Source organism: Alosa alosa, chromosome 16, assembly GCF_017589495.1.
Source record: "Alosa alosa isolate M-15738 ecotype Scorff River chromosome 16, AALO_Geno_1.1, whole genome shotgun sequence".
NCBI lineage: Eukaryota > Metazoa > Chordata > Actinopteri > Clupeiformes > Clupeidae > Alosa > Alosa alosa.
In genome coordinates this window covers 6,427,935-6,452,611 of record NC_063204.1, presented here as the reverse complement: position 1 = coordinate 6,452,611, position 24,677 = coordinate 6,427,935, and the positions used below count along the sequence as shown (strand labels likewise).

At 46.9% G+C, this 24,677-nt stretch overlaps 1 protein-coding gene across 8 annotated transcripts in view; it reads left to right on the top strand.

Annotated features, from left to right (window-relative positions):
* The window catches only part of dpyda.1 (dihydropyrimidine dehydrogenase a, tandem duplicate 1), a 157,482-nt gene that overhangs the window by 98,597 nt on the left and 34,208 nt on the right, over positions 1 to 24,677 (top strand). For 3 of the 8 annotated variants that reach the window (XR_007196075.1, XM_048265810.1, XM_048265811.1), the window contains 5 exons: positions 2,561 to 2,725; positions 7,067 to 7,135; positions 13,294 to 13,377; positions 22,872 to 22,992; positions 23,820 to 23,939. Coding sequence is in view for 5 of the 8 variants with exons in the window: in XM_048265810.1 (XP_048121767.1) it covers positions 2,561 to 2,725; positions 7,067 to 7,135; positions 13,294 to 13,377; positions 22,872 to 22,992; positions 23,820 to 23,939 (559 nt within the window). In the remaining 3 variants the exon portion in view is untranslated. Of the gene's footprint in view, positions 1 to 2,560; positions 2,726 to 7,066; positions 7,136 to 8,948; positions 9,071 to 9,506; positions 9,707 to 11,013; positions 11,118 to 12,105; positions 12,151 to 13,293; positions 13,378 to 22,871; positions 22,993 to 23,819; positions 23,940 to 24,677 lie in introns of those variants that run through there. The other 5 variants (XR_007196077.1, XR_007196076.1, XM_048265812.1 and 2 more) reach the window with 5 other exon arrangements.

The window sequence follows — 24,677 nt, the reverse complement described above, 5'->3', positions numbered from 1 at the left end:
TCTGCACAGTGATGCTTTGTTATGCAGGCGGAAGCTGACCCAACTACCCACCCACTCACCAACACGTACACAAACACACACACACACACACACACACACACACATACCAACTGCCACCACCCCAAAACATATCTGCATTTCCAGTTCAGTCTCATGAACACAGAATTCCAGCAGCCCAAGCTGTGGGGCTTATGAAATATCTATCCACCATGTATTTGTTATTAGCCCAAGAGTGCAGCACAATTCATTGCACTCAGAATATAAGGCACTGCACCATAAAGCATTATGAGCTGCATATAATAATACAGGCCTGCTATAGATTTTAGAGTCTAACCGTGCAACCCCAACTGACTGCACTATGCATCAGCAGACATTATGAATAGTGCACGGCAGTATATGAAACATTTTAAGCACATGTGCATAGTGTTCTATAATACACAGAGTCAGGTTTCTGCTCACAGAAAGAAAACAGAACAGAACAAAGAGAAACAGAATAGACATTGTAGCACTAACCAAGAAGACCTCTGTATTGGCCTGTAGGGACACTGTTTAGAATTCAAGTGTCACTGACCCCCCCTCCCCCTCCTCACCCAGCTTCTTCTGTTTGCTCTCCACAAAGTGACCTTGCATTTGTCGTGGTGGTGATGGTCGTTTCGTAGCTGGCTGTAGCCTTTAGCAGGGCTGACCGAAGCGCTAGCCACATTGCCTCCCTCTTGGGTGCTGTCGTGTTGTTTGTATGTGAAGCAAAAGGTGATTACTGACTGGCCCATGAAGCACCACTGCAGAAAAATTGCTCCCCTTCACAAGAATCTAATTACTGCTGAACACTATGACGGTTTGGCAGAGTTCCCGCGTCCAGGTAGCATTTAGCCAGTGCTTGAGGTTTGATGTATGCCTGTATAAAGGAGGGAACATCTATCACTGCACAGGGGTAGACAAAAAGGTGAGGGAGTGGTAAGAAGGGATAGAGGAGGAGAGGGAAAGAGAGAAGGGGGGGTATGATGTGATGGGGGTAAGCCAGGCGATGCTGTGAGGTGAAAGAAGGCACAAGTGTCCATTCAGCAAAAGACAGAGATGTACAATGTGAATTGAAGAGTAGAGGGGAACCAACCATAGGGAGAGGGGGAGAGAGTGAGATAGATAGATAGAGAGAGAGAGAAAGAGATTATTTATTAAATGTGAACAGATAGAAGAATGTCTTTATTTTCTAATGTAAAAGCAGTTATTTTCTTTGTTCTTGAGAACTTCATTTTCTCTTGTGACGGGTAGTAATTCAACACTTCGTTCTTCAGAGTGTGATTAAAAATAAACTTACACTGGTTCAAAAGGCCCTCAGGAAAATAATGAAATAGATGTATTGAATACATGTCATGTATTGCTGTAACAAATGACTATGATTGCCTTTTTCATGACCATTTTACAGAAATAATGATGGCCTGAGAACACACCCTCCCTTCATGGAGAGGCTATTTCTATTTCAGGACAGAAATTATGCAGACTTTGTATATGGACATTTGTTCTCATTCGTCATAGAGTTCACAATGATGTCAACAAACATTGTGTGTATTAGTCCTTCCTGTTATATATTGTATTGTATCTTGTATCAATGTTCACTTTTATAAAAAACAACATATATCTGTGGTATATCTGACTGAAATATATCCAATATTTCCAAATTTAAAAAGATAAAAATGCCTTCAGCAAGCTCCCTGATGTCTACAAAACATGGGCATCCACCATGCAGTGATTCTGTCAGTGTAAGCAAATCTAGAAACTGACTACAGTACATGAAGTATTGCTGGTGTCTGAGGTAGTGTCCAACTGTGGAGCGGATTTGGCGTGGATCCGTGTCAAATCAGAGACAGGTGCAGCTAAGAGTCCCCCACTGCCCGTGGTCATGTAAGAGTGCTGCAGTACAATGCCAAAATAAAAGCCCAAAAATACACTTTCTGATGTCCTTAAATGGTAGTAGGAAACCCTAGTAAGAAAACCAGAAACCCTACTAGGAAACCCAGTTAACGACAGTCAGCTTTGAGCTCAGAGACGCTGGCCCGTGGTCATGTAAGAGTGCCGCAGTACAATGCCAAAATAAAAGCCCAAAAATACACTTTCTGATGTCCTTAAATGGTAGTAGGAAACCCTAGTAAGAAAACCAGAAACCCTACTAGGAAACCCAGTTAACGACAACCCCAATGTCATTTTGAGGTGTTATCCTTAGACTAGTATAAGTATAAGTATATATACTCTTTTGATCCCGTGAGGGAAATTTGGTCTTTGCATTTATCCCAATCCGTGAATTAGTGAAACACACACAGCGCACAGTGAACACACAGTGAGGTGAAGCACACACTAATCCCGGCGCAGTGAGCTGCCTTCAACAACAGCGGCACTCGGGGAGCAGTGAGGGGTTAGGTGCCTTGCTCAAGGGCACTTCAGTCGTTCCTACTGGTCGGGGTTCGAACCGGCAACCCTCCGGTTACAAGTCCGAAGTGCTAACTAGGAGGCCACGGCTGCCTCTAGACCTAGACTAACAGAATGCTTTTCTTTTCTCTTAACACAGGATCTGGTCACCAATGTCTCCCCACGCATAGTGCGCGGCACAACGTCCGGCCCGGTGTTTGGCCCTGGACAGGGCTCCTTCCTCAACATCGAGCTGATCAGCGAGAAGACCGCAGCGTACTGGTGCCAGAGCGTCTCTGAGCTCAAAGCTGACTTCCCCCACAACGTAAGCAACTCAGTCCACCCTCATTCACCACAACGCCTCCCCCCTGCATCATCTAAACACAAACAATGGAAATGATTGTCGTTTTGAATTACCTTTACTGCTTCAGAGTGGCTGCCTACAGGCATGCACAAACATGTCCTTAAAACAACCCTTAACGTTCGTTTTCAAAACTGTGCAACTCACCGAGTGGTTAGTGGTGTTTGTTGATGATTAAAAACAAATATATCGGCTCAATGTATGATTTCCAGCCGTGTTATTTGCTATTATGGAACTATTTTTTCAGACACCTCACAACCGTGTATAAACTTCCGCTCAACATTTGAGCCTGAAGCATAGACAGTAAAAGAAGGTCTCGCGGAAAGAATACAACCAAATGTAAACAGCCCCTGTTTCCGTTTCCGGTGGCGCAGTAATATCAACGTGCAATGAGTCTTCCAACAGAAATCAATGGGATTTTACAAAATGTCAAGTAAAACAAGACAGAAACTGTATTTCGCTACACTACTTGTTTTGGAACATCAACGAACACCACTAACCACTCGGTGAGTTGCACAGTTTTGAAAACGAACGTTAAGGGTTGTTTTAAGGACATGTTTGTGCATGCCTGTAGGCTGCCACTCTGAAGTAGTCAAAGGTGATTTTAAAACGAGTCAGAAAAGTCGAAATTCGTCAAAAATTCGGTGTCCACCACTCTAGTTCATCCAAAACAAACCAGAAAAGGGACTCAAAGTGCTAAATACCGGAATTATCCTTTAAAATTCCTGGTGTATGTGAAGCCACTCGTCCCTTGATCCAGCACCCTCAGATGTCAGCCAGCGCTTGGTGTGTTTGTGCTTGTTAATTAGCCCCCCATCCTGCACACCACTTTCTGCCCGCTTGCTATGGAATTTAAAAAAATGATTTAAACATTAACTTGACGCAGAGCGCTTTATTATTCATTCTAATTTGATGCTCATGTTTGTTAATGGGAGTCAAATATGTATGATGTGTGTGTGTGTATGTAAGTGTAAGTGTGTGTGTGTGTGTGTGTGTGTGTGTGTGTGAGTGTGTGTGTAACCAAAAAAAGAAGAATTGAATGTTTTTTCTTCTCAATGGTTGCATTATTTATAATAGGAGAACAGCATATGGCGGGCTGAAATTACTAAAATGACACGCCATTTGTTGCCTCTGAAGCTTTCTGTATTCATTTTCCTTAAAAAACACATGACAGTGTTTGCAATTTAAGAGCGATCAATTGATTTTCTTTTCGTTAACTGATTGGCTCCTTGATTACTTTAAAATGTGATGAGACTTACCCATGCTCATTTAAAACGTGTGTGTGTGTGTGTGTGTGTGTGTGTGTGTGTGTGTGTGTGTGTGTGTGTGTGTGTGTGTGGAGTGATGAAATCCCCTGAGGTGGGTGTGAGATCAGGGAGCGAGTCACTCGTGTAATAGCCTCCTTTTCCTGGCTGCCGATGGAACTCAAGATCTGCCTGTCTGAATTAGCAGATCGCAGATATTCCACCGGATTACGCTGAGAGCTTTGTGAAATCACTTTCGTGCGGGCATGTGCCTCTGTGTCAGTTTTGAAAATGTGTGTGTGTGTGCGTATGTGTGTGAGAGTGCATTTGTGTGTGTCAACAATGTAACGGAAGTGTTAGCACATGTTCATGCAGCGTTATAGTGCACTGTTGGCTTTTGTGCAGGCTTGCTTGCGTTGTGTGAAGGGGTTAAGGTGTGCGCTTGCTCGCTCGCTCACTCACGCCCAGAGGGACTGGAGCTCCCTGCGATTGCCTGTGTCAACAGAAGGAGAGCAGGAGGGTCACCGTGCCCCTGGACCTGTAGGCTCAGGCTCTCCACGCTCGCAGTCCTAACACCCTCTAATACAGCTACTGCACCAGGGACTTCAACTATGTGCTTTTTGCTCCGAGCTGCAAAAGGAAAGAAAAAAAAATCCCAATTTTCCTCACAACGTCCAATACTAACACCATTTTCCTGTGAACGTTGGCAGGTCAAGGTTCTCTGAGGCCCCCCCCCCCTTGATTGTAGCCTCCAACGGTGCGATTTCTCTCCCCTCCCCAATTACGTCGGTCACCGAGCACCGGCGGCTGCTTCACTGCAAGCGCGCCGCAATGAAGGAAGACAGTGGTGCAGAGACTCTATCTTTGCAGAGAGAGAGAGAGAGAGAATAAGAGAGAGAAAGAGAAAAAAAGGAAAAAACACATTAAAATAGATCTTGTATTTTTATGATGGTGGCAGAGTTTTCCAGGTGACTGATCTTCGGTCTCTGCTTGCGGTGTGGGATGGAGGTGTCGGGGATCCACTGGAGGTGTTGTGGATGGAGGTGTTGTGGATGTAGGGGTGGGGGTGGGTGCAGCACGCGGATGGGACGGTTTGGAGGAGAGCGCCAGTGGATGGTGCAGGGGCAGGGCGGGGGTCCACGGCTTCCACTGGCTCAGAGACGCGTTATTGAGCTGATAACGAGGTAATCCCTGCCACTCGGAGAGGCACCGCAGGGCTCGCACCGGTTAACTCCGTCAGCGCGCTGAGAGGCTTGATGCCCGGATTGTGTTTAATATACTGGGTTCTGCTTGGGGAGGACGGGGAGGGGGGGGGGAGGGGGGGGGGGCAAGTCTTGCCTTGCAGAGGGAGCCTCCTCCGTGTAATCTATGAAGAAATGAGGAAAGGTCACGGGCTGGGGGGAGTGTTGGGGGGGAGGATACATCCACCACATCCACCAACTCTTCTGCAAGTTCAATTAAGCACATCATCAAAGACTGCAGTCTGAAAGTGTATGCCAGCAGCTATATATATGTATATTATGTTATACTATATGTTTGAGCATATTTCATGATGTAGCTTATGTGATGTTGTCAGATAGTTGTAATTATGGCAATATTGCAAAAGAATGACAATCATATCAAATGTCACTTATTATGCCAGTATGATTTGGTAAATCTCGACTGTAAATGTCAGGAAGTTCAGGAGCGCTCGCCTTTGTGCTCTAAAAATGTCCCCATCTCTTCACCTTTACAGTAGTCTCACCCTCCTAAACCTAATACTGTGGAGACTCGCAAGTCTATGGGAGAGGAGGGTTGCTTTCCCCCAGCCACAAGAGTGTAATATCCCCCTTGAAAATTCAGTTTCCCCTGCCTTACCTCCAGCGGTCTGGGTGACAGGGGAGAAATGCTTGGAGGCCAGTTCTGCCTCTCACCACAGAAGTGCAGCTGAGAAATCATGTCCCACCTCTAATCCTGCTGTCAAAAGCCTGCCTGAAACAAAGAAATAATGGACACGGTTCCTTTTCAGCCACATTTTTTCACAGATTTAACACTGGAATTAAATGGAGATGGGACGGAAATGAAATGGCGATGATCCAGGTAATATGCTTAGTGCATAAAAAAACAAAAAAAAACAATGAGGAATAGACAAGTGCAAACATAAAGTTCAAATAAATTCGGAGCCTACCTGGGCGTATGTCTGCATTCGTGAGGCTCAGCCCGTGGTGAATTGGACTTCGGGGAGACATTACGGTGCGGCTTGTCCATATATATCAGACTTCCGTCTTTTATTTTCCCGATTACTTAAAACGAGGAGGCAGTAAAAAGAGGCTGCTCCTCCCTAACCTGCTTTATGGTGAGCTTATTGTGTGTCTGGGGGAGAAAGAATGAAAATGGCAGTGCCTAATCCAGCCCTGCCACCAGGGCTCTTAGCTAATACCCGCTCTCTGATGTTTTTATTGTTTTAATAACGCTGGCACGCTGGCAGTGGATTTGTCCTGATCTTGTAAATTATAAATATTGATTTTGTGACTTTGGAAAGAAAGGGCGAGGGAGCTGTTTTATTTACTTTGCTATTTATTTTTTTGTCCTTACATTTTTTTTTTCTTTTTCTGTGTTTGAAAAGACAAGATAATGGCTTTCAGATCCATTTTATAATGTGCTGAAACAAGACCTTGGCACTGAAATGTTTGTGCACGCTTAAAATGGAGCCTGCGTTTGAAGGCCACAAGGTAATGCACAGTGTATCAGTCATTGTTACCACTGTAATCTCACATTCTTCCCTTCCCTCTCTCTATTTCTCTCCCTCTCTCTCTCTCTCTCTCTCTCTCTCTCTCTCTCTCTCTCTCTCTCTCTCTCTCTCTCTCTCTCCCTCTCTCTTTCTCTCTCTCTCTCCTCTCTCTTTCTCTCTCTCTCTCTCTCACACACACACACACACACACACACACACACACACACACACACACACACACCAACACATGCAAACCTACTTACTCTTTCTCTCCCTCTCTCATATTTGTCTCTATCTCTCTATTTCTTTCTCCTCTTTCCATCCTCTCTTTCTTTTTTCTCTCTTTCACAGATCGTCATCTCCAGTATAATGTGCAGCTACAACAAGGCTGATTGGACAGAGTTAGCTCAGATGGCCGAGGTAAGCCTTTGTTGTGCTAATGTCCTTACAAACGCAGGCCCCGCCATTGTCCATGGGCCCGCTACACAACCCAGCTCCGTTTAGCACCACTAACATTGGCTTCCTTTATTGCAACATTGATGACACAACAGTATTTGACCTCATCAGCGAGTGGTGTGTGTGTGTGTGTGTGTGTGTGTGTGTGTGTGTGTGTGTGTGTGTGTGTGTGTGTGTGTGTGTGTGTGTGTGTGTGTGTGTGATATGGTGGGTGGGTTTTGGGGGGGGGGTGGGGGGCAAAAAAGGCCACATTTGCCTCTTGTGCTTACACACCCCAAATATTGAAGGACTGGGAAGCAATCCTGGATTTGGACTGGACAGTGTTTAGTTAAACGTTTATCAGGCCTGGCTGGTGGGGGGCTGCCAAGTGTGTGTGTGTGTGTGTGTGTGTGTGTGTGTGTGTGTGTGTGTGTGTGTGAGAGAGTGAGAGAGAGAGAGAGTGTGTGTGAGTGAGTGTGTGTGAGTGAGAGAGAGAGAGAGAGATGCCATTGTGGAAGTGAGATGCTGACTAGGAGGAAATTAAATGATAGGGAAGAGAATGGATGTGTGTGTGTGTGTGTGTGTGTGTGTGTGTGTGTGTGTGTGTGTGTGTGTGTGTGTGTGTGTGTGTTTTTGCATTTGCAGTTTGTGTATGTGTGCATTTTGCACATGTATATTGTGTGTGTGTGTATGTGTGTGTATTCTTATACATTACACTTGTATATGAGTATGTGTGAGTATATGTGTATGTGATATATGAATGTTTATGTATTTTAAGGTATGTGTTTGTCTGTGTGTGTGCGCATGTATTTGTGGCTTGACTTGTCAGTTTGCTCCGATCTCCATGCTCTCCATCTGGGAGCTGGAAGCTCCTCTGCCCCTATTTTCTCTGCCGGTGTCGGTCAAAATCAGCTCCAATAACAGCCAAACTCTAAAATTGGCATCTCCCGTCTATTTACTTTGTCAAGCTACACACCGCCATACGTGCAAGGCTTACACCTTTTTTTCCTCTTTCCTTTCCAGTTGCAGACCGGATATTTCCGTGCAGAATAAAACGAGGCAGTTTGGTGACCCGCAAATTAATCATAGTTGACTCGCATATCTCAGACGCTTAATTGAGCACAGAAAAAAATGTCAGAAAGTAAACAGGCCCACGTGTCAATGTGTTAATTCTGCTATCGATTTCATTGATGCTCTGCTTTCTCCCGCACCTCATTAAAACCAACCTGTCAGGGCAGGCCCACCCCTCACCCCACACTCTCACCCCATCCATGAAACCCATCCTCAAAACAAGACAGATGCCTGGAGCTCTCTCTCTCTCTCTCTCTCTCTCTCTCTCTCTCTCTCCCTCTCTCTCTCCCTCTCTCTTTCTCTCTCTCTCTCTCTCTCTCGACTCCACTCCACAATGCCCCTGCTTTGTGATGTTAGTGTTGTTAATATCAAACGTTAGCTCAAGGAAGATAGTTAGCTAACGGAAGGTTGCAAATATGAGAGTGTTCAATGTCACTCCTCCCAAACATCAGCTTATTCTGTCTGAAACTTATAATTGTAACGCTAAAGTGACTATTCACCTTAGCATTAAAATGATAAGTTTCAGGCATAAGCTAGGAGTGAGTACTGTGGTGTTGTGTAATAATGGCTACAGATTTAGGATAAAGCCATCCTCAGTAGAGAGCAGGACCAGTGATATGGAAAAGAAACTATTCTCATTCCTTGGACATTTTTGTAAATGGTAGCTTTGACCGCTGTGGGGAATGTTTCATTAACGTTTCTCAACTGCTTCCTTGGCTCTGATTAGTGGAACAGAAATGTGGGGCCAGTGCGGCAGAGCTAACTGACCGGTACCTGACCGCTTCCCGAACACATGGCTGAAGGACATCATAAAGAGCCTCCCCCTCCACCCAATTCCCCCTGTGAGCCGTGAGTGACCTGCCTAACCGGTGTACTGCAGTACCGCTACCTGTTCCAGGAAGTATGGAATAAAAGAGTTGGTTGCCACGGCAACTCCATTTTCAAGCAGAATCAACCATTCATTTCCACTTTGAAATCTGCAAGGGAACACTTAACACTGTTCCTCGCCTAAGGATACTAGCCTACTTAAAAGTTTTCCTTCTCTTTTTTCCCCTGTTTCAACCACCCCATGCGAATGTGTCAGTCTGAAATATATATATATAAAAATTGGCCTTCAAATGATAGACTTTTAAATGATCCTGTTTTTTTGCCGCTACTTTTCTCTTTCTCCAACCAAAATCCCTGCCTCGTAGAAAAACATTACATCATAACCGTGCGCCAGGGGCTTTCATTCATAAATGTCAAAGTCCCTCCATGAGCTATTCATATGTAATTTGTTTTAAAGGCAGCAGAAGTGGGAAATGCTGCATGGGAGGATGAATGCCTTGAACACTTAAAAGCCATCATCACAGCAGACACATGTACAGCCAGAAAGGCCTCACCCTGGCCTCCTTGTGAGGATGGATCCTGCAGAAAATCATGGATGCCTTGGGAGCTGACAGCAAAATGACCAGCCCAAACTGATTCAATTATTTTTATGCTTTTGTAAGTTAGCTTTTTGTGCTATTTATTCGTTCCAAATGTGTGACACTATGGAACCCTTTCCCATTATATTCTCGACATCCATTTAGTAGAAATGCATAATCCATGCCCGATGTTGGTTCCTTTTATTTGAATATCTCTTAGTAGGAGGCATATTTCTCAGGGTTGTGAATCTCTCTCTTTCTCCCTCTATCTCTCTCTCTCTCTCTCTCTCTCTCTCTCTCTCTCTCTTTCTCTCTCTTTCTCTCTCTCTCTCTCTCTCTATCCATCCGACCCTCCTGTGCTCTTGTGATGCTCTCCTGCTCGTTCACACACACACACACACACACACACACACACACACACACACACACACACAGGCCCACTCGCCTCGCTTGCAGATTACGCTGTTTGAGCAGCCACGCAGCCAACGCGGGACGCTCGCCTTCTTCCCATTCGTCTGTCTGTCTCCCGCCATCTGTCCCTCCGCCAAGTGCCTATCTCCCTCCATCCCTATCTCTCTCTCCATCCCCTCTCTCTCTCTCTCTCTCTCTCTCTCTTAGCGTGTGTTTTCTTTATCAAGCGGGGAGTTGATAATCCATGCCAAAGGCAGTGTGTCAGATTTGATACAGTATGGACCTGCAGCAGGCCCAGTGGTCCTTTGGTGAAGCATATCCCTCGCTCCCTTTATCTCTTCTCATCCCTCTCTCTCAGTCTCTTTCTTTCCTTCTCTCCTTCCTTCTCTCCTTCCTTCTCTCCTTCCTTCTCTTCTTCCTTCTCTTCTTCCTTCCCTTCCCTATGAGTCGGTCCGCTGTCAGGACTTGAGGTGGAGGAGGATTGGCGAGATCGGTCCTATTTTCTCCTCCTCCACACACAGCAATAATAATGTTTAGGCACAACATGCATTAATATTTACGCTTGTGTCGGGGCCTCATTTCCCATACTCCCTGCCTCACTTTATGAATTGCTCATTTACAATTCATGCGGCCAGGCACACAGTGTGTGTGTGTGTGTGTGTGTGTGTGTGTGTGTGTGTGTGTGTGTGTGTGTGTGTGGAGGGGTGGGAGGGGGAATGGGGGGGTTTGTCTCATTGGCTGTCGACTGGGCACTCCTGAGCCTGTGCTCGGGGACTGTGGTTGGTGTTTACATCCATGTGTGTCTGCTAGGGAGGGATTAGGATGGAAAGGTTTACAACTGTGATGGGAAACCTCTTGTTCCCTCAATCTCTGTGTCTGTTTCTTTCTCTCCATCTCTCTCTCCAACACTCTCTCATTCTGTGTTTTTTCTCTTCATCCCTTCGCTTCTCTTTCCCTCGCTTTCTTCACATGCAGCGATGGAGTGGACAGAGGAGGAGGGCACTGTGTGTGTGTGTGTGTGTGTGAGGAAATGGGGGTTCCTCTTTTGCTCAAGCTCAGAAGATGCATGTCTGACAAACTGCCTGTGTTGCTTTTTTTCCCCCACCAGATTTGTTTTTTTTTTTTTAACTGTATCTCGCCCCCACCCCCCCTCTCTCTCTCTCTCTCTCTCTCTCTCTCTCTCTCTCTCTCTCTCTCTCTCTCTCTCTCTCCCTCCTCTCTCTCCCTCTCCCTCCCTCTCTCTCTCTCTCTCTCTCTCTCTCTCTCACTTGTTCCTAGCACGACAAAGCTGCTTATTCTGATCTGTGATGATAGCGCCTAATGCTTTGTCTGCACGGCCCTTTGTGGTGATGAGGGGGAAAGAAAGAGAGACAGATGAAAATGAGTGAATTGAAAGAAGAGAAAAGAGGAGAAAACCCAGCATCTTCCCCATCATCCCTTTATTCACCCCCCTTCCCCATCATCCCTTTATTCACCCCCCCTTCCTCCTACTCCCTCCCCCCACCCCTTTCCCATCATCCCTTCCTCCCCCTCCTTCCTCCCTCCCCTCCTCTCTCCTCTCTCCCTCCTCTTTCTCCTCTCTCTCTCTCTCTCTCTCTCTCTCTCTCTCTCTCTCTCTCTCTCTCTCTCTCTCTCTCCCTCCCTCTCCCCTCCCTCCCTCCCTCTCTCTCTCTCTCTCTCTCCCTCTCCCTCTCTCTCTCTCTCTCTCCTCTCTCCCTCCCTCCCTCTCTCTCTCCCTGTCTCCATAAAGGGCTTAGGAAGAGAGGATGAAATTAAACATTATTGATAATTGGCTTTGGGATGCCGATGCATTGTGTCCATTTCTGTACCTGCGTTTGCCCCCCTAATTGAGCGTGAAATCTGTCTCCTAATCCAGCCCTAGCAGAGACCCCCCTCCACCACCACCTCCCATCCACCTCCACCGCGCCCCCACCCCATGCACCACCACCAGCACCACGACCCCCTAAAGCTGACGATGATAAATGGCTTCATCTAGCCTCTTGCTCCCCTGCACTTTTGTGAGGCTAAAATGCTTATTATTCTTTTCTCTTTTCTAATGGCTGTCAGTTTGAGCCGGAATCATAAATCTGCGTCGGGGAGTCGCTTTGGCAGGTTGGTGGAGCTTTTTGTAATTGTTTAAATCCCCCTTGTGATGTGCTTTAAAGCCCCCACGGATATGTAATTGCCTGTCAAACGCCTTTTCGGCTCGAGGGGCGGCAAGCATAGCGGCCCCCACCTCCTTCCAGTCTATATCACGGTGAAATTAGCCAGTGCATCCATGTGGAAACAGTCATCATTTTTGTCTGATCTATTTTGGAGCGCTGATGTTTCAGTCGTTGTGTTTTTTTGTTTCCTTCTTTTTTTTGTTTTTTCATTTTGTTTTCTCATCTTACGCTCCCACCCTCCTCTCTCTCTTCTTCACTTTCTCTCTCTTTCTCTCTCTCTCTCTTTCTCTGTCTCTCTCTCTTCCTCTCTGTCTTTCTCTCTGTCTTTCTTTCTTTCTCTCTCTTTCTCTTTCTCTCTCTTTCTCTCTCTCTCTCTCTCTCTCTGTCTTTCTCTCTTTCTTTCTCTCTCTCTCTCTCTCTCTCTCTCTCTCTCTCTCTCTCTCTCTCTCTCTCTCTCTTCTCTACTCCCCCCTCCCTTTTCTCTGGATGTGGCTTCCCCTTGTGTCTTCAATCACAAACGGATTTGCCTTATTATTCTTTCATTATTCTTTTCATATTAGAAGTTGTGGCAGTAATAGTTTTTGTGGGTGTTGCATGCGAACATTGAAGTTGTTGAGTCGTAAAAGCCATATCTAAATAGAATCCATTGCCACCGCTTTGATTGAAATCCTGCACCATCCTCAAAACCTTCCCCTTGTCGCATTTATGTGGATGTGTGTGTGTGTTTGTGTGTATGTGTGTGTTTGTGTGTGTGTGTGTGTGTGTGTTTGTGTGTGTGTGTGTGTGTGTGTGTGTGTGTGTGTGTTTTTGCGGTGTGTGTGTGTGTGTGTTTGCGTGTGTGTGTGTGTGTGTGTGTGTGTGTATGTATGTGTGTGTGTGTGTGTGTGTGTGTGTTTGCATGTGTGTGTGTGTGTGTGTGTGTGTTTGCATGTGTGTGTGTGTGTGTGTGTGTGTGTGTGTGTGTGTGTGAGTGTGTGTTTGCATGTGTGTGTGAGTGTTGGGTGTTCGTTGAAGATGAATACATTGAACTAATTTTCTGTCTTTTTATTCCCCCTCCCCCTCTCCCTCTCCGCCCCGTGTCCTCCACCAGGCCTCTGGAGCCGATGCCCTGGAGCTGAATCTCTCATGCCCCCACGGGATGGGCGAGCGGGGAATGGGCCTCGCCTGCGGACAGGTGAGGGATGCCAGGCCGCCGCACACACACCGCACTCAACCACCAACACACACACACACACACACACACACACACACACACACACACACACACTCCAGCGGGGTCAGGCCGCGCCACACACGCTGCATGCATGCATAAATCCTTCCACACCACAACACAGCGTGCATATAGAGAGCAGACAGTGCTCAGACACACAACACAGCTGCCATACACACGGAGTGTGCTGGCCCACAGCAGACGGGTGTGTGTGTGTGTCTGCATGCATGAATATTAACTTATGCATGCAGAGCGGCCCACATACATGCAGGTCAGACATGCAGTACGACATGCATGCATGAAGACTCTACAGGCTACACAACACGCATGCAGTACATACAAGAGAAAAGCACTATAGACACATTTGAATTCTTTGTAAGTCCTGGCCCAATGTGTGTTTGTACAGACTGTGTATACATACAAACCATGCACATGCATACACAGCCTATACAGCAGAAGACCAATGGACAGTATGGTAGCTGGGATCAAGGTCAAGGTAACCTTACCTTTAATTTCAAGGTAACTTTAATTGCACAGCCAGCAGACAGACATAAGGACAAGACACACAACAATACATAAAAATATAAATTCCCACGGGATCTAACACAGTAATGAATAAAAATAAATATAGTTAACACAGTTCTGGCAGATTGTTTAAAATGGAAATGGAAGTCGGGATAAAAGAGTTTCTGAGTCTATTGGACCTGCTTCTGGGCATGGGATGTACCACACATCCCACATACGTACCACTCCGACAGACGTAGCATAATGACGATGCAGTATGTGTTCGCTATTTATACCATATCATGTCTGTACATCTCAGAGCAAGATCGTTTCTAAAATGCATAGCATAGCTAAAATGTAAGATTCAGTTGCACCTATGTGTTGACATATTTATGCAACCGTTGGAATGGAACCGGTCATTGGTGGTGCACTGCAGCATGAATGGTGGTAAAGCCTTATAAAGCCAGTCTTGAGTGCGGTGTTTGTGCTTTATATGGCCTTATTTCCCCCATTAGCCTTATAAAGCCAGTCTTGATAGCCACATGGCCTTATTTCCCCCATTAGCTTGATTGGTTGCCTGCTCTATGGTAAGAAATGCTACGCTTATCATAATCTTTGCTGTAGATCCTACTGTGTTAAATCAGGACATGGAGGTGCCTAAGGAAATCTACATGGAAAGTGGAAGTATTGAGTCAGCGTGTGATAAATTTAAGGCAGTTGCTGTTGTCAGTGCCCATTCTGATTTTCTGATTTCTGATTCTTGTGTGTGTGTGTGTGTGTGTGTGTGTGTGTGTGTGCTTGCTTGTTTTCCTTCATTGATATTTTTTTTTTGCATTATCTCACAGGCTGAGTGCTGAAGTGTACCAAAAAAATGAAAATTATACACTTGACGAGAAAATCACTGCACACCGACATCATTAACCCAGTCACCCAAATGATTGTGCCACATAGTTTTTCTAATCAGACTGAGGAAACTGGGCACTGTTTGGAATTGGTTCACAAATGGGCCAGGTGGAATTACCACGAAAGCAGTTACTCATCACGCTCCAAAATCTATTTGGTCTGATGGCAGAAATGAGCTCATCACAGTCTGTTACAGGTGTTTGTACCGCAAAATAAGGGACTCGTGTGCCCATTGATTAACACCTGAATATGCAATGCAGTGCGTCAGAGATACATGTCAGTATATCACAATTGTGTAGAGCTAACAGATGTCATGCACCTGTGTTACTCATGTAATCCTACATTCACAATGAGAGACTGTACAGTCAGATGTAGCCTGTACAGCACTGGAATAAATGCTAAGTATGTTCTGTATGTGTAGCAGAAGTACAAAAACCCAATCCACTGAAGATTTAGATTCTAACGTATCGTTACTGTAGTGAACTGTTACGTTTGTCTTTGAAAGACGTTTATTGCATGCCCTTTAGAGGTACAGTATAGATAGGAGTGAATGATTTGTCTAATTTGTGTCTTAAAGTGGCTAGTGACCTGTAATCTCATATGTTGCTTTCTCGAGGTCAAATGAAGTGGGTTTTTTTTTTTTCTGTGTATGTCCGGCACCAAAATGACACTACACAGAGAGGCTTGGCTACTGCAACCACAACAAGATGGGCCCACACTCCAGTGGAGCATTGATTTCTTTCTGGTTTTTTTTCTCTCCCCCTCCACAAGCATCTTAATAATGCATCCTTTTCCATAACACCACGTCCAATCCAAGCATGAACAGAATTTAATAATCCATAAATAATTCCCTTTGCGGTTTGAAAACAATTTTCTTTCGTATGAGATGCTACATTCTCAGAGTTTAATGTAGCATTTGTACGGCTCCCGTAGAGGATTAGGAGCAGTAGTATTCTCGCTCCTGGAGCGTATCAGATAAGGACGGGGATAACTCTACACTGTTTGGAGGTCTGAATGCTAATTTTAACACCAATTACTTGCAGTCATGTGGCTTTATTCACCTCTGATTAAACCAGCGCAATTTCCAGCTCTCAGCTGTGTGTGTTTACATCTGCGGAATGCTTTGTGAGCGAGTGGGCAGGATAGAAGCTGTTCTGACCCGACTGTCGTTGTTTTTTTGTTGGCACTTGTGGAAATAGAATTGAGATTGTGGCGCCTTCACTTAAGCAGACGATAGCACCTGAACCCCTCCCCCCACCTCTAATACTGCCTTTCTGTTGTCCAGTCATGTCAGGTTTGTTGAAACAAACCAAGTAATTATGCACCAAGTGGCTCTCAGCTAGGGAGGAGGACGGAGAGGAGGGGTTTTTACAGTGCCTGTTTTCTCAAGCCCGTGTTAGCCTCTTGAAGTGGCAGCAGCAGCCGTGGTGAAAACGGGTCATGGGAGGATGTGTCGGGCGGCAAGACAGCTGCGATGTGTCTCACTTACTGGAGATTTGGAGCTTGCATGTCTTTTAGATCAATATCCCATTGCACATTGATCCCCAATGCGTTATCACTGCCTGTCATAGCAAGAGATACAAGGAAGCATTTCTCCTGTTGGTGTGTGTGTGTGTGTATGTGTCTGTTCACATGGCTATATGTGAAAGCTTGTGTGTGTGTGTGTGTGTGCGTGCGTCCGTGCGTGCGTATTTGACGTAGAGGAAAAGAGGTGAGAGACTGTACATAACCCAGTTGATATATCCGCAGTGGCTGGACTGTGCTAGGGCCCAGGTCTGGGTCTGGAGAAAAGTGAAATTGTGAAACTGCAGAGGTAGAGTAAATGATGGTGGCCATTACTGGACAGAGACACAGCACGCAACATATTAACATGCCTTCCGGGCACCACCAGACATGGATGGATGCAAAGGGAGCCCTACCTCTCCATCTTAACAGCCTGACTCTGTATTATAATACGAGATGGGGGGGGGAGAAAGCATTTTTCCCCATCAAAACAGGAAGTCAAAGCTATTTTCTCCTGCGGTGACTGTAAATCTACAGAGTTATATCCTTTCTGCTGTAGATTTTGCCGCTGTAACACAAAAAGCCAATCAAAGGCGTGGAGCCCGTGGGCAGGTAACCTCCGTGTGAACTAAAGAGAGGCAATATCATTTAATCACAGCGCTTGGCACCTCCTCTCCACGCCGGAGAAAAAAACATTATTTCAGCCCGCGTGCAAAGGGAAGAGGAGAATTTGATTTTAATGGGGTATTAATATGCAATTTCACCCACTCAGTCTAGGCACACTTTTCTTCTCTTTTGAAACAGTGGAGTGCCGCTCGTTTTTTTTCATCTCTCTCTCTCTCTCTATCTCTCTGTCTCTGTGTGTGTCTCTCTCTCTCTCTCTGCTTTTCCCCACTGCTCAAAGCTGTTTAACATTTAACTTGTGTCGAAATTAGACGCTCCTTTGTTTTGTGTTTTCCCCCGATTTAGAAAATGTAAACATTTGTAATGATTTGAATACCCTGCTTAGTGCAAGATCAATGGCAGAGGCTGTAAAAATAATGAAATGTGGTTACCATGGTGTGCTAGCTGAGATTACACAATGTCTATTGCATCACAATGTCCCGTGAAACAGTCACTGACACGTTGGCTATGATGTTACAATGCTTGTTGTGATACAGTGGCAGATTTGCTGTGGTTGCATAGTGGTTGCCAAGGCACTGTGGCTGTGACAGCATTCTGTTGACACAGTCACAATAACATTGTGGCAGTGGGTATTATCGGATAGCGCCTGCGTAAACACAGTGTTTGTGATGTCACAATAGAGGAAAAGCCTAATTGATTGACAGATGGTACAATGCCTTTTATGATATTTTGATGATGCTGCCATGGTAACAGTGCATTTGATGGTTCAGTAACTGGGATTATACAGCTGCTGCTACAGTGACACGGTGGCTGTTATGGTATAGTGGCGGTGATTGTGCGGTGTGACTGTGGAGAGACACAGTTGTTGTTCTGGCACACTGGCACAGCAGCAGCGGTGGCACAGCGGCAGTGGCAGCCCTGAGCTGGTAGCGATGGCGCTGCGCACGACGGCTCAGTGGTTATGACAGTTAAAAAAGCCTCCCGGGCCCAAAGAGGCCGCTTTCATCACTCTTATTCAGCTTTGACTCAGCATCCGTTGGGATCTCATTTTTTTTCTCTCCCCCTCTCCCCCTCTCCTCCCTCCATCCCTCTGTCTCACTTCACCACCCCCCCCATCCCAATACCTCTCCTCTGATTCTCAAATTAAAACCGAAGCCTTTTCCCAGAGCTATTTTCAGAGCAGCAAACAGGTTCCCAGTGACAAGCCGCTTCCATCATCCCTCCTGCGAGAGTTGCCTTCTCTTAACGAGGCCAGCAACCTCCCCTGACCTTGCGGTGTAAAATTCAAATTTCAGGTGTAGTCAACGCCTTGACACCCACAACCACCCCCACCCCCCCCACCTCCTCCTGCCATCCACACCTCAGCGCCACCCTCCAGCAGTCCGTCTCCATGGGCCTCACCCCTCCTGCCCCTTGCTTGAGGGGGGTTTGGTTGATGGAGGGCAGTAGGGACTGTGGGGGAGGAATTGAGAAAGGAGTGAAGGGTGTGTGTGTGTGTGTGTGTGGAGTGAGTGAGTGAGTGAGTGAGTGAGTGAGTGAGTGAGTGAGTGAGTGAGTGAGTGTGTGTGTGTGTGTGTGTGTGTGTGTGTGAGCGTGAGCGTGAGCGAGCGAGCGAGTGTGTGTGGGTATGTGTGGGTGTGTGTGGTGAGTGTGTGTGTGTGTTATGGGGGGTCCATACCTCATCTCTGATGTAGCTTACTCAACCTCCAGTGCCCATTCCCCACCAGTGTTGCTGTTGTGCTGAAACTAATCCAGCGCTGTGTGCTCGCTGCCCTCCAGTGACAGGACTCTGGGAAAAAGAAAACACACACACGCAAGCGCACATGCACACACACAGACACGCGTGCGCACACACACACGCACGCATACACACACACACACACACACACACACAAACAGACACACGCCACACACACACACACACACACACACACACACACACAAATCCCCAAGTCTCACTTCCACCTTCTCAATATAATGTCAGCCACCACAGCCTCAAACCTGTTTGATCACAGCTATGGCTACTGGCTCGACTCCAAAGCCTATGCACTACACTTACCCTCCATTATGAACCAAACTTCATAATCCACGAATCTCCTTTTTTGGGTACCATGTAAGATATAAAGAAATATTTAAATGGATATAGTTCCAGTTTAAGTATATATTTCCTCTCCCCGGCTAGACAGAGCACAGATCCTGCTGGTCTAATGTTCCATACTCAGCCAGCTATCTGTTTCTGTTATGGCTGTTAAAACAACATGCGATGCTTATTAAAAACCACATCCAGGCTATTAGCCAGTTCCCACCATCCATCACATGCAGTGCCCAGGGAGGATGGTTGCCTTTCCCCAGCCTTGTCTTCCTGGCTGGCCTGCCCAGTTTTGCTTCCCAATGGTGCCTCCACTAAAGCCAGAGGTCTCTGGCCCTGCAGATGAGCCGGGGGCCAGTTGCACAGGTGGTCTGTGTTTTGGTGCCGTGACTTGCCGTAGCTCCACTTGCTCAGACTCTCGGGGACCTGGCTGGGTGTCTTGTCCAGACCAGTGCCACCCGCGGAGGGGTCGGAGTTCGGGGTAGTGGGCATGGGAAGGGAGGTAGTGCTCGCGGGGCTGGCAAGTGGGCTATTTGTGGGGGATCGGCTGGCTCCCATCTGGCCAGTAATGGGCTGTCACGGACGAGTCTCACAGGGCGCTCCTACCCCTCGCACCAGAGCAGAGATCGCGGCGAGCAGCATCTGTTTCTGGCTGCAGGCCATGACCTGACATCCTCGCACCACCACGCCAGCCTCCCCTAATGCGATTTCCCATGATCCTCTGGGGGCTAGAGGGCGTGTGTGTGTGTGTGTGTGTGTGTGTGTGTGTGTGTGTGTGTGTGTGTGTGTGTGTGCGTCGCGGCGTCGCGTGGCGCGCGGCGTGGCGGCGCAAGCGTCGCGGCGGCGCGGGCGTCGCGTGCGGGCATGGCGTGGCGTGTGTGCGTGTGCGTGTGTTGCAGGTAAAGCAGGCGTGTGTGTGTGTGTTCTCGCCCTGCCTCCTCTGTGGCTCCATCTTCATCTCTTCTCCTTCTTTCCCGTCCCTCTCCTGCCTGAAGGGTTTGCGTTGCGTTGCTGCTGTGTCCAGGAAACAGACTGCCCTCAGGACGGCTGCTCATACACTGCTGAGCGACCTCCCTCAGTCCCTGAAGGAACCTTGTGGAAGTGTTATTAAACCAGCCAGCACACATGATCCCTCTTTCTACAACATGGCGCCTCTGCCACCGCCCCTAGGCCCTAGTCTTGTGCACCAATCCAGTAGCAATTTTTTTAACAAAAATACCCCACGATGACAAGGATAGGACATTTAGCTGAAATCACATGGTGCTATAAATGGCTGTGGCTATCTTCTCCTACCCATTACTAGTTCCTCACACAGCCACTGGAAGTCATTTTTTCGGGATTGACCATATCAACAAATGAATCTTCTGCAGGACGCCAGCTAGCGGCCTCTCTGCGGCGGCCCTCTGGAGCCTTAGACATTGCAGCTAGCGCTCCAGCAGCCGCAGAGTCCAGTCCACCTAAAGCTCACTGCTCTTGTTTCTACCCTGTTTAAGTCTTGAATAAATCAAGGCAAATTGCGCTGGATGGCACTTGCTGGAGACACGAGTGCATAAATCCAATATTTTTTACAAAAAAAAGCCAGGAATGAATTTTATCATCTCCATTGGAGTAACCTTTTCTGCTCTCTCTCTCTCTCTCTCTCTCTCTCTCTCTCTCTCTCTCTCTCTCTCTCTCTCTCTCTCTCTCTCTCTCTCTCTCTCTCTCTCTCTCTTATTCCATCTCTTTCCCATCGCCTTCCAAACGCATTCGATTTGGCATATTCTTCAGCTCAAATACACCCACATTGAGGGCTAAGACAAAATGCATGCCCGAAGATACTAGAAATTCAAATGTCTCCTCAAAATGGCCATAATATTCATTTCACAGGGATTTCTTTTTCTTTTTTTTTTGTCAGAGGGGTCCTGGAGCAGCATCTCCCAGCCTGACCCTTGAGGGCAAAGAACAAAAAAGACAGAGAAAAAAAAAAAACAGAAAATGGGGGGAAGTGAAATGCGATTTCCTCTCTCTTTCTATTCTTACAAATCAATTTCGGCTAATGGTTTTGGGAGGGAAAAATGGCAACCTTTAGCCTGCGAGCAGATCTGACCTCATTGCAGTGTTTTGCACACAGAGCTTGTAAATCACACTTCTTTATACAGCCAAGTAAAAACCATCGCTCAGGGGGATATATGGCAACAGTTATTGGATATGTCAAAACAGAAGCCCATTTCCTGTGAAAGAAAGGAAAGATAAAGAGTGAGAGAGCGGTAAAGATGAGAGAGGGGGATGGGAGGAGGATATATATATATATATATATATATATATATATATATATATATAGGGTATCCTGGTTTGTCAATATTTGTATATTTTGTTTATTGCTTGCATACACAGTGGGCCTGTCTGTTTGTAACGATAGGAGAGAGATGAAGATTTAGGGTGAAGAGCAAGTTCGTTTAGTTCATTCATTCATTACTGGGGGACCTATGGTCATTCAGAACCCCCACACACACACACACACACACACACACACCCAGATTACTTTCAGTAAAGATCCAAATTCTTTCACGTGCTGACGTGAGGTATAAAGGAATGCAACATGATATGATAACCACAGATATTCACTTGCCAAGTTCTTCTCCACTGTCTACAGGCCACGGATGTGAGCCCAAAGCAGGCTTTACTCTCAACCCTCCCCAGTGCCCAGCCCAGTCTGATAGCTGGAGAGTTCAATGTGCATAACGCCTTTTCCCCCATCCTATTAAAAACCTTTCACTTGTACCAGGCAACACTGATTTCAATGATATTTGGTTAATTACCATTCAACAAGGTAAAGTGCTTTTGGCCACAAGAGAGTGAGGTGTGTTGCAGTGGATTTGCATTGCAGTCAGCGTACAGTATGCAGGTATCAAATATCTGCTTGCACTGAGACTTTAGGGGATCACACTGTAGTCTGATCTTCCCAGCCATGGAAAGTGTGTGTGTGTGTGTGTGTGTGTGTGTGTGTGTGTGTGTGTGTGTGTGTGTGTGTGTGTGTGTATGTGTATGTGTACAGTATGTGTGTCCTTGTGTGTGTGTGTGTCTGTGTCTGTGTCTGTGTCTGTGTCTGTGTCTGTGTCTGTGTGTGTGTGTGTGTGTGTGTGTGTGTGTGTGTATGTGTGTCCGTGTGTGTGTGTGTGTGTGTGTGTGTGTGTGTGTGTGTATGTATGTGTGTGTGTCCGTGTGTGTGTGTGTGTGTGTGTGTGTGTGTATGTGTGTCCGTGTGTGTGTGTGTGTGTGTGAATGTGTATGTGTGTCCGTGTGTGTCTGTGTCTGTGTGTGTGTGTGTGTGCGCGCACATTTGAGTGAGTGCCTTGAGTCTAGCGCTGACGCACAAAGCCCAGTCTGCCCACTTAAACGGGTGCAAACTGACAGGCGGCAAAGAGCCTAATAAAGCATGAATCCTCCCGGAGCTGGAGTTTACTCTTTCGTGATACCTTTGGCAGCGGAGGAGAGGGGAGGGGAGGAGACGAGAGCAGCAGAGAGCAGAGGAGGGGAGAGATCGACTTTGGGAGGGTGGGTTGAGGATGGAGACAGAGGGAACGCCACGGCTCTCGATACTGACAGGCTGGGTCGACATGCCCCCAGTACCGTTTGCAGTTTGCTCATCATGCAGATCCGACCTCATTAGTTCACAGAGCACATTAAGCAGTCAGCTTCTTTTCACATGTGCTATTTGATTGGTTGTTTATTGTTTTGTGTTTTTTTTTTGTTATTGTTATTGTTGCTGTTGTTGTTGCTGCTGCTGCTGCTGCTGATGATAATGATGTTTGTTGTCCTCCACTTGTTTATTTCCCCCGGTCTGCCATTTGAACAGGATCCAGAGCTGGTGCGTAACATCTGCCGCTGGGTCCGGCAAGCTGTCAAGGTCCCCTTCTTTGCCAAGCTGACCCCCAATGTCACCAACATTGTGGACATCGCCATGGCCGCTCATGAAGGTAACCAAGCCCCCTCCGCCTCCTCCTCCTCCACCTCCTCCCCATCCTCCTCCTCCTCCACCTCCTTCTCATCCTCTTCCTCCTCCTCCTCCCCATCCTCCTAAATATTCTCCTCTCCTCTTTGTCTCTCTCACTGGCTGAGTAGGGAACTCAAATCGGACACAGGAAATGCTTGAACTGGGATGTAACGCTCACAAGCGAGCCGTCCAGTACATCGGCGCGTCCCCAGTAATATACTTCCTCATCCGCCCGGGCTGTGATGTGAGCCGATAGTTTTAATTATCCTTGAACCGGTCTTGCCACCCTGGCATGGCACTAGAAACAATTTTGGCTGCAGCCGCCAGAATGGCTGGAGCCTCATTCAAAAGCCCACTCTCCTCCTGGCCATGACCAGCGATCTGTAAGCACCTCGACAAACAGCCGTGGCGGAGTCGCTTGGCAGCAGGGCCGGGGGTAGCGTCTGCTGCTGCTGCCACGTCTCCCAGCACTTGGCCCGTCTCGTGCCTCTCTCTCTCTCTCTCTCTCTCTCTCTCTCTCTCTCTGTCTCTCTCTCTCTCTCTATCTTTTCTCTTTCTCTCTCATCCATCTAATCCATCTCTCTTTTCTCATCTCCCCTCTCCTCCTCTCTCTCCTTTTCTGTCTCTCTCTCTCTCTCTCTCTCTCTCTCTCTTGCTCTTTCTCCTATCTCTTTCTCTCATCCAACTCTCTCTCTCTCTCTCTCTGTCCTCTCTCCCTGCCCCCACCCCTCACCACCACCAGCACCACCACCTCCACCCCGCTCCTCCACCCATCCTGCCTGGGCTAATGTGTCATGGCCATGTGTGCAGGTGGTGCAGATGGCGTCACCGCCACCAACACCGTCTCAGGCCTGATGGGACTGAAGGCAGACGGCTCTCCCTGGCCTGGCATCGGCCACGCCAAGCGCACCACATATGGCGGCGTGTCTGGTAGGTGTCACCCAACTCACTGCATCCATTCCCCTGGCCCTCGAAGGGGGGTGGCATAGCCAGACTGTGTGTGTGTGCGTGCGTGCGTGCGTGCGTGCGTGTGTGTGCTTTTCTTGCATGTGTGTAAAGACTCCTTTTGTGTGTTCCAAAATGTTTTGCAATTACTGTTTGCCTACAGGTGTAATGTATTTTGGATTATGTGAAGGCAATACAGGTTTGTTGTGTGACAATATTACTCATGTGCCTTAATGTTTGTCACATGTTTGACATGAGTGTGTACTGGTGTTGTGCCTTAATGTTGGTTTGATGTTAGATGTTGTTTTTTGTGTGCCTCTGGTGTAAAGTGTTTATTGCATGTGTCTGTGTTGGTTTGATGTTAGATGTTAGTGTGACTGTGTGTCAGATGGGCTAGGTTCGTTTGGTAATCAGCTGCTACTCAGGCTCAGTTATTTGTCAGGCTTGACCATGAGGTAATACTGACTGATAAAGCCCACAGTCAGAGTACAGCAAAACTTTTCAGGGGTTTTGGCTCTTGGTCCTGTGTGGTTAGAGACCAGCTATTTCAAATATAGTTTTTCTGGCTCTGTATTTTTCTTCTTACACAAGCGCCTCAAATGCAACATTAATTCAGCAATGTTTTTCTGAATCCCCCTCTGTCCCGGGTGTGAGGTCTTCTGTGATATGTTTCTCCGTTTTAAACAGTTGTTATATCATTTCACTTTCCTTTTGTTTTGCTTT